Source organism: Mus caroli, unplaced genomic scaffold, assembly GCF_978045245.1.
Source record: "Mus caroli unplaced genomic scaffold, Mus_caroli_1 scaffold_4, whole genome shotgun sequence".
NCBI classification, from domain to species: domain Eukaryota; kingdom Metazoa; phylum Chordata; class Mammalia; order Rodentia; family Muridae; genus Mus; species Mus caroli.
The window spans coordinates 102,293,592-102,303,419 of NW_028227259.1; the positions used below are offsets into that span (position 1 = coordinate 102,293,592).

The 9,828-nt window shown below is 49.6% G+C and overlaps 1 protein-coding gene across 3 annotated transcripts; it reads left to right on the forward strand.

Moving 5' to 3' along the window:
• The first annotated feature begins 2,395 nt into the window (after nt 1-2,395).
• On the forward strand, nt 2,396-8,958 carry Prdm8 (PR/SET domain 8). Of its 3 annotated transcripts, none has more exons than XM_029476978.2 (4): nt 2,396-2,642; nt 4,850-5,070; nt 6,015-6,243; nt 6,605-8,958. In XM_029476978.2, exons 2-4 carry the CDS (start codon nt 4,852-4,854, stop codon nt 8,224-8,226), a joined length of 2,070 nt encoding a protein of 689 aa, XP_029332838.1. In that variant the 5' UTR covers nt 2,396-2,642; nt 4,850-4,851; the 3' UTR covers nt 8,227-8,958. The 3 variants fall into 3 exon arrangements, with proteins under 3 accessions (XP_029332838.1, XP_021018839.1, XP_029332839.1); XM_021163180.3 differs by having other exon boundaries at nt 6,608-8,958; XM_029476979.1 differs by lacking the exon at nt 2,396-2,642 and having other exon boundaries at nt 4,743-5,070.
• The last annotated feature ends 870 nt before the right edge of the window (nt 8,959-9,828 follow it).

Consider the following 9,828-nt stretch of genomic DNA (forward strand, 5'->3'; position numbering starts at 1 on the left):
TCATTCAAATCAGGCCTTGGATTCTACACCACCACAGCTCTCTCAGAGCTCCTTTGCTTATATTTTATGTTGTGAGCCTAGCCTTTGGGGGGCTGGGCCATATCTCTAGCCCTAGAACTGATTTTCTATCATGCTTCCCTATTGTTTACAACTTCTGGTCTTTCTTGTCCTTCCTTCTCTTAATTCACTTAGAATATCTCACCTCTATTCTTCTACCCAGATGCTTATTGTTCCAGGTTTGAGACAACTCTTTCAACATTTCTAACTCTCCAATTCGCCCTCCAAAGAATCAATATGGGGCTGCTGTGTGTGAGAGAGAAAGGGAACAGGAGAAGAGTGAGGAAGAGGAGGGAAGCAAGAAGAGGAGGAAGAGCAGGCAGAGGGTTCAGGAGGGGGGGAAGAACCAATAGAGTCATAAGAAAATTGGTGTTTAAAAACAGCTGCGGACTCTTGCCTAGAGGTAACTGAAGTTTGCCGTTCATCTGAACTCCTTTGCCTGGCTATTTTAAGCTGCACAAACTTGCAAGGGAGAAAGAACACTTTAGCTTGAAGGGGAGCTGCAGACTTTTCTTTGAAAGGTCAGCAGTCAACCCGGAAGTCAGGTAAGGATTTTGACTTTTTCTCCCAGTCTGTGATGCCCCCAGGCCCAGCTGATTTTAGGCAGGAATTATATCTGATCAGGACTGGCAACTCTCTGGGGAGGTGACCAGAAGAAGAAAAAGAAGGAAAAAAAAAAAAAGAAGCCAAAAAATTAACTTCTAGGAAATTCCCCACATTTCCCCATCGCCCATTCTTCCCTGGTAGCAGGTACCTGCAAGGTACATTTTTAAATTTTTTATTAGGTATTTTCCTCATTTACATTTACATTGCTATCCCCAAAGTCCCCCATTACCCCCCCCCACTCCCCTACCCACCCACTCCCACTTCTTGGCCCTGGCATTCCCCTGTACTGAAGCATCTAAAGTTTGCAAGGTACATTTGATGTCTTGCTGGCCTCTAGGCTTCCAGACAGGAGTCTCAGAGCTCTGTAAGGATTATACTGTCAGCTGCTCTTTGCCAACCCTCCTATGCTCACTCTGAGAGGCAAGGACAGATATCGTCTCCTCCTTAAATTCTGGCCCTGACTCCTGCCCTTTAGCGAGTAAACTATACAATTGGATTTATACTCAACCTGACCTATTGCTCAATTGAATTCCGGGAGAGTGGGGGTCGGAATTGAGGGATTGCCTGCGCCACTCAAAGGCCTTTCTTTCCTTAGGAATAGAAAGCCTACCAGAGAAAAACAACCCGAGAGCCCCTAGCGTCATTGTTTTGTGGCCCCCGCAGAAGGAGAAAACTCTCTGGCTGTCAAAGACCTCAAGTCATTAGCATCAGCTGCCGCTCCAAAGGACAAGCCTCTAAGTGGCTTAGCGCACAAACGAGACTCCCGAGACAGTTTCACTCCTGTGATTCCGTCCACTCCTCCATCAACGGCTGGATCTGAAAGGCTCATGAGAGTCCTTCTCAGTAATTTTTTTAACTTTGAACCATCCTTTCTGTATTCTGAGGTCTTAGAATCCTGGCCGCCATTACGGGACCCCCTTGGGAACCACAAAATACAGAGAGAGCACAGAAGGTAAAAAGCTTTAACACCTGAGTCCAATGACCTAGGCTTTTCCCAGCAACGCCCTCCTAGCCCATACCCGCGCACAGACCCTTTGTCCTGGGACCTAAAAACAGCCCTTTAGGTGTCTGGAAGCATTCCAGACTTATCTTCTTACCCCATCCCATTGGATGGGAGATGGCTAGCCGAGTTCCCACCAAATCATACCCCCTGTCGCCAGTATTTACATGGGAGTCTCTGCTAGGTAGCACGAATGCATTTTAAGGAAGTCTGTTTGTCACCTCCTAGGCCACTAGCTTCACAGATCAGCAGCACTCAATGGCCAAAGAATCCCGCGGGGCAATTTCCCGCCCTCCTTTTGGGGGAGCGGGGACATACCACTCAAACTCTAGGGACATATGCAAGTAGTTCACGCGCTGGCAACATAGCCAATTCAACTCTTGTTCTAGGTCCTTTGAGTGCCCAGCAAAACGGAAAAGAGCCGTTCTGCTCCTTCTGACACCTTCCTTCCTGAGCCAGAAACGGATTTTGCCAACCCAGGAGTCCCAGAGGGACCCAGCTGCAGGAGGAGGCAGGCCTGGATGCTCTGGGGGAGGCTTTGCCACTTCGGGAAGGAGCTTAGGATCTGTCTAGCTCGGTCAGGCCAGAAAAACCAGGCTTGTGGCGCCGGAGGGATCTCCCAGACCGGCAAGAGTTAAAGGGAGGGGACGTGGGCTGTCACGCGTCATTGGGCAGATTATGTGCAGCAAACAAAAAGTGTGTGTCTGCGTGCCAGTCAGTCATTGCATCGGGTCCATCTGTACAACTCTCTCTCTCTCTCTCTCTCTCTCTCTCTCTCTCTCTCTCTCTCTCTCTCTCTCTCTCTCTCTCTTAATCTATCTGCATCTCTCTTCTCTCTTTGGACAGAACCCATAAGACTGACACCGACACCTCTTGATATGGAGATACACTAATGTAATAGGCAGAAAGGAACACTGGCTTGCACCCCGTCGGTTCCAGGTGGCCTTATTTGGGCGACTCGGTCCTGACCTTATTTCTGGTAAGTCTATTTGCTTTGACGTGGGAGGGGGATGGGAAGAGGACAGGTTCAGTACAAGGAGTGAAAAAATTGCCCCCCTTTTCCTCGTTATCTAGAAGATAGGAGGGAAAGGACGCTGAATGTTATCTCCACTGCCAATAAGATTATACAAAGGGAGGAGCGGGTGGGAGCACTTTTCTGGAGAAGCTAGGGACTGGGGAGCTCGCGGTTGCCAGACAATGCCAGCCCGGAGTGGAGGGAGAGCAGCCGGCAGTAGCGACCGGCTTTCAGCGAGCCCAGCTGGCTCTGGGTTCCCAGGAGGATCTGCGGAGGAAGAGAACCCGGGCCTAGGAATGGGCGTAGGACTGTGAAAGGCTAGATACTAAAGCCCGGGGTCCTGCCTATCGCTATTGTGGCTGATTTGCGTAAAGGCGGCCACCGAGGCAGCATGGACCGCTATTAGCCCGGCTGTGGGACCTTTTCGCTGTATTGTTAGATAGAACTGCATTTTAATGACTGAGTCCCTGCTGTTGCCAAAGTGGAGGGCGATCTCCTGTCACAATAAAAAGCTTCTGTGAAGAATACTTTCAAACGCGAGGCAGAAATCAAGGTACAAACCGTTGAAATGTAGGCAACTGAAAAGAGAAAGAGGGTTTATACTGAAAGGGAGCTGAGAAAATCTGTATTCTGCAACGTATTTGATTTGCAATTGGAAATCAGAAGGGGACAGGACGAGTGCAGAAACAGAAAGTAGTATCATAAACTTTCTATGTTGTGGCTATTTTTCTTATTCCCACTGTCTGGAAAATATCCTTGCCATTTTGGGGCATATGGGAGAACGAATAGGAAAGAGGCTAGCAGAAGTTACAGGCATTGCATTTTCTTACATTTGTATGACACTTGGCTAGTGGATGTTGATTTAAACAAAATACACATCGCCTATATTTTTCTTTAATGAGAAGCTAGCTGAACAAGAAGAGTCAGATCGGTTCTCTCCGCTGCCACTTAAGGTATATAAATACAGAGACAAGACAATCACTGTCACTGGGGAAATTGCTAGGGAAAAAACCACTTAGAGGAATTGTTAAATTTCCCCAAGAAAAATGACATGACTAACTAAGACCTAGTTTAAATATCTTAAATGATTGCTTTCTTTAAGTGCTAAGTATTACAGGGGGTGTCCAGTGGCTGAGGAAGGAAACGATCCCTGTAAGACAGCTTAATAGAGAGCCCGCCACTGGGGCATTACTTCTAAATTGCTGAGGATTAAACAGCTGGAGGGCCCACTGAGGACCATTCAAGCAGGGCTGACCCCTTCTAGCCCAAACAGGGTGGTATCAAGGGAAGTGAGAATTCACCAGTCATTACACACAGAATTTCAGACAGGGGACACTTCAAGCCTGCCCTATACCTGCTCGCTTCATGGGCCACAGGCAACTCAATCCACCCTCTTGTATAACAAGGTAACTGGGATTCAACCTCATCCATAAATAAGCATGTCGAGAAAAAATAATTACCTCTGCTTGCTGCTTTTAATTAAAGCCTCAGAGGGACAGTGCTGGATTATGGTAATGAGCAGACATGAGTCCCTTCTTGTAGGCTGCAAAGAAAGGTTAGCTGACATAGAATTAGTGGCCCTGACACTCCACTTGAAATCCATTCGCCATGCTCCGTGGTCCCTGCCTGCTAGCTAAGGCTGCTCCCCTTGTTAGAAGAAAAGAAGAAATCACACTGGGAGACACTGGGTTCAGTACATAGGACAGGACTGTCTCCCAAAGATTAAAAGTGTGGGGTTTTTTTTGGGGGGGGGGGAGTTATGCAGTCAGAAATTCTGCATATGTTGGTTTTAAAACAAACAAAAGCAAACAAACCTACAAAAGCCCTACCTTCACCCCAATGCCCCACTCTATAAATCCCGAGGTAACAGACACAGCCTGCTCCAGTCTTCACAGGCTCTCTATTTTCTTTTTCTCAAGCAGGAAGTGTGCTCTCATGCTTCCTGTTCCAGTATTTAAAAGGAAGGAATAATACTTCGAAGTTGGCATCTTTAAAACATGCCAGATTGATCTGCTTGATTTTTAAAGTAGGAACTATGTAAAAAAAAAAAAAAAAAAGCCGGCAAGTGCAAAGAAAATATGTCTGGTAGCGGAAATGCTCTGCCGAGGTTCGAGGTTCGTAGCAGAAAATGCAATAACAACTCTCTTCTCGTCCTGGGTATCTGTCTCCAGTGATGGAGGATTCAGGCATCCAGAGAGGCATCTGGGATGGAGATGCCAAGGCTGTCCAACAGTGTCTGACAGACATTTTTACCAGTGTATATACAACCTGCGACATCCCAGAGAACGCCATATTCGGTCCCTGTGTTCTGAGCCATACTTCCCTGTATGACAGCATAGCCTTCGTAGCCCTCAAGTCCACGGACAAGAGAACAGTACCTTACATCTTCCGGGTGAGTCTCAGCAAGTGTGACGGAGGTGTCTGAGGGTAATTTCCTGTTGGGAGTGAGCAAGGAGCTGTCCTAAGGACAATGTAATCATCTGAGCAGTCAGAGCAGAGCGAACACAACAAAAATTAGAAAAGAAAAACTAGATTCAAATCATCAAGTGATTTTACTGAGAAAAGGAAAAAGACAATGCCAAGGTTGCCTGAATCGGTGCTCTAGTTCTGGGTTCCCTGGATTAGGGCTTCCTAAATTGCTAAGGAGACCTTGTTAGTACTGGGGTTATTTACATATTAAGTAGTCCTTGAGAGAACTTTTGCAAGTATTGAGTATATTTATTTTGTAACCTGGGAGGTCTCCCCGTCGCCTGATTATTGCTTTCTTTAGTTAACATTAGCTAGTGTTCAGAGTTTGTATTTAAATAAGAATGTTAATTGTTTTGGCAGCAAAGCATCTATAATCCACGTTTGTGTTTGTAACAGGCCTCTTTCTTCCTAGTCGTTCTTCTTTTATTAATTATTTTATTTATTTACATGCCAAATGTTACTCCCAGTTTCCCCACCCCAGAGTTCCTAGTCTTTCTTCATGAAGTAAAGCTGTTTGTCCTTCGTGTCAGTTAGGAAGATGGGCGTGAGTGCCATAGGATAATTACTAAGACCCGAACTTGCCTTTTACTTCTGAAACACGGGAAATGTCCTCTCCTTTTGTCATGTGAGGTAACGGAAAAGGAGACTGTAAAGAGGCTACTCTGTAAGACTGACTCAGTGTTGCAAAGGATGGCCACTGTGCCCATTGACCACAAATGCAGGGATGCAGTCCGACTTGGGTCAACTTTTGCAAACTTGGTTTCAGATAATTGTTTGGGAAGAACAAACAGATGAAATATCTCTGGTTTCTCTGGTTTCCGTCTTTCACGTGGATCCCTCCCTTCTTGTCTTTCTTAAATACTGTAGGTAGACACTTCGGCGGCAAATGGTTCCTCAGAAGGTCTCATGTGGCTGCGGCTGGTCCAATCAGCCCGAGATAAGGAAGAACAGAATCTCGAAGCTTATATAAAAAACGGACAGCTGTTCTACCGCTCTCTCCGCAGGATTGCCAAAGATGAAGAGTTACTAGTTTGGTACGGGAAAGAACTGACTGAGTTGCTCTTGCTCTGCCCTTCTAGAGCTCACAAAATGAACGGTAGGTTGGCTCGCAAACTGCGTGTGGGTCCTTCGCTAGCTGGGGAGAAGTGCAAGGACCAACAGGGACTAACTCGGGTGCCTGGGCTCACCTTGCTTATCTTGGGCACATCATAGGGTGGACGAAGCTTCTGAGGTGTTGTCCCGAATGGAACTAGGACAGAAGGGGAAGGAAAAGTTGGGGAGCGTTTGACTTAGTAAATGCACAAATCAAGAAAGAAAGTTGCACCAAATAGGATAGTGTATTCATTTTTGGGGGCACTCAGCCTGGAAAGATAAAGTGGATTTGTTATGGGGAGGATGGCTAAGTGGCCTAGGGGCGATGCTAACTAACCATGTGGTGTGTGTGTGTGCTCACTAAGCAGGGTCATCTGCTTACACATGCCTGGAATGCAGCCAACGTTTCCAGTTTGAGTTCCCCTATGTGGCACATCTGCGATTCCGCTGCCCCAAGAGACTTCACAGCACTGATGCGAATCCCCAAGACGAGCAAGGGGGCGGCTTGGGCACTAAGGACCACGGCGGTGGCGGTAGTGGTAAAGAGCAACAGCAGCAGCAACAGCAGCAGCAACAGGAGGCGCCGTTGATCCCGGGCCCGAAGTTCTGCAAAGCCGGCCCCATACACCACTACCCCGCGTCATCCCCGGAGGCGAGCAACCCGCCGGGCTCCGCGGGTGCCGGCAGCGCCAAGCCGTCCACGGACTTCCACAACCTGGCTCGGGAACTGGAAAACTCCCGGGGAAGCAGCAGTTGCGTAGCGGCCCCGGGCGTCGGCAGTGGCGGCAGCGGCCACCAGGAGGCGGAGCTGAGTCCCGACGGCGTCGCCACCGGCGGCTGCAAAGGCAAGAGGCGGTTCCCGGAGGAGACGGCTGCGGAGGGCGGCGGCGCCGGGCTGGCCGGCGGCCGTGCGCGCTTCTCCGAGAGGCCGCTGGCGACCTCCAAGGAGGAGTTGGTGTGCACGCCGCAGCAGTACCGCGCCGCCGGCAGCTACTTCGGCCTGGAGGAGAACGGCCGGCTCTTCGCGCCGCCCAGCCCGGAGACCGGCGAGGCGAAGCGCAGCGCCTTCGTGGAGGTGAAGAAGGCGGGCCGCGCGGTGGGCTTGCAGGAGGAGGCGGCGGCGACAGACGGCGCAGGGGGCGCGGCCGAGGACCCCGATGCGGGAGGCGGTGTCGCCGGCGGCGGCAGCAACGGCTCGTCCACCCCCGCGGCGGGGTCGCCAGGGGCCCCCGAGAAGCTGCTGGCCCCGCGTCCCGGAGGCGCTCTTCCCGGACGGCTGGAGGGCGGGAGTCCCGCGCGCGGCAGCGCCTTCACCTCGGTGTCGCAGCTGGGCGGCGGTGGCGGCGCGGGGACCGCGGGGACTGCGGGGGGCTCGGGGAGCGGCCAAACGGCCGCAGCGGACGAGCGGAAGAGCGCCTTCTCGCAGCCCGCGCGCTCCTTCTCGCAGCTGTCCCCTTTGGTCCTCGGCCAGAAGCTGGGCGCTCTCGAGCCGTGTCACCCGGGAGACGGCGTGGGTCCCACCAGACTCTACCCGGCCGCCGCCGATCCGCTGGCTGTGAAGCTGCAGGGGGCAGCGGACCTGAACGGAGCCTGCGGGCCCCTGGCGAGCGGCGGCGGCGGTGGCTTGCCCAAGCAGAGCCCCTTCCTCTACGCCACCGCCTTCTGGCCCAAGAGCTCGGCTGCGGCGGCAGCGGCGGCGGCGGCCGCTGCAGGGCCCTTGCAGCTGCAACTGCCCTCCGCGCTCACCCTGCTGCCGCCCTCCTTCACTTCGCTGTGTCTGCCCGCGCAGAACTGGTGCGCCAAGTGCAACGCCTCCTTCCGCATGACCTCCGACCTGGTGTACCACATGCGGTCTCACCACAAAAAGGAGTATGCCATGGAGCCCCTGGTGAAACGGCGGCGGGAGGAGAAACTCAAGTGCCCCATTTGCAACGAGTCCTTCAGGGAGCGTCACCACCTGTCCCGGCACATGACCTCGCATAATTAATTGTTGCGTAAAAGACTCCGACTTTCCACGCGTGTGCACGCACAGTCAAGCCACCTGCAGGAGCAGACACGCGAGGACGACATCCACCACTACCTTACGCCCCCAAACACTGCAACCAAACACGTGCACACACAGGTCCCTTCCCTCGCCAGGAGCCTCATCATCCAAATGTTTAATTTCACACACACACACACACACACAGACGCACGCACACGATGCACAGGATGGTGGATTTTGGATTGGGTGGGTTGTTTGAGCGGGGTTTTCTTTTGAATGCACGAATTTTCACTTTCCCAAAAACAAAAGTACATTTTTTAAAAAATGTCATATATTGCAACATATTGATGCATTTGTCATACGTTTCTACTTAAATTATTAAGCACTTATGGTTTAGATGTAATAATTATATGTAAGGACAAAGTTTATTTTAGATATAAAGTAATGGAGGAAGAGGAGATTCGTAAGAGGAGATGCGTTCTGCATTTCCTGATGACAGCTGTGTTCTTACAAAAATAAACAAAATGGATAAAAAGGGGGGCACCATTCGGTTTAAGTTTCCAGGGGGAAGTGCATGTATCATGAAATGATTATGGACTTCAGTGAAGAATGTCATCAACAATGTAAATATGTATTCCCTTTTAATACAAAGTGTAATTTTGTGCCAGTGACATGGAGTCTGAATAGTTATGTGTTTCTTTTATCCCTAAAAGATTTATTAAACGTTATAGTTTATCCAGGTATGTTGGATGCTTTGACAATAAATAACTATTTTCCTCAAAGCAAATATTTGGAAAGTTTAAAAAAAAAGTATTTTTAGGTCAGTATAATACTTTGGATAGTTGATGCATTTTCATTGACTCCTTGAAAAGAAGCAAAGAGACCACAGCTTCCTCTGCAGGTATTAACTACAAGCCAGTTTTGAGCCTAAGGGTGTTGATTGTCACTTGGAGACTCTCTATCTGAAAGGTGTTGGGTTTAAGGATCAAGGACAAATCACCTAGGTGCAGTGATCGCCATACAGGTTCCCTGTCAGGACTTTGTAGATGTCTCTTCCAGAAGGAAAAGAATTACTCTCCACATAAGTGACCAATCTGCATTTTTTTTTAAAAAGCCCACTTTAGGATCTAGTAGTGATGCTTCTCCGAGGGATGTCCTACATTCTAGAACTTTAAGCTTTCTATCGTCCATTAAGGACACATAGAGAATCTATCAAGTAATACAATTGGAAAGACCGAGGTTTGCTGATGGTATATCAAAGGCCTCAGTGTCCACACATGTCTATCTGGGAGTGATCCTGAGACAAAGATACTGAGGAGGAACCAACTGGTTCTTTATGAAAAGTCGCTGTCATCTTGGCTTCTGACTTCAGTTCTTACAGAACATCATGTTTGTGTCTGGTGTACACTGAAGACTCTACATTAAAGACCAAATGACCAATGAGGCAGCAACCTCACCCCCACCAACACACACACACACACACCTCTCTCTCCCTCCCTCCCCCCCCCCATTGAACTCTAACCTCCACCTCCCTTTTTGTTGATTTCCGTGTGAAGGATGCTTGTGGAGAGATCTCTAGTGGGAACTTCACACATGTCTTCATCT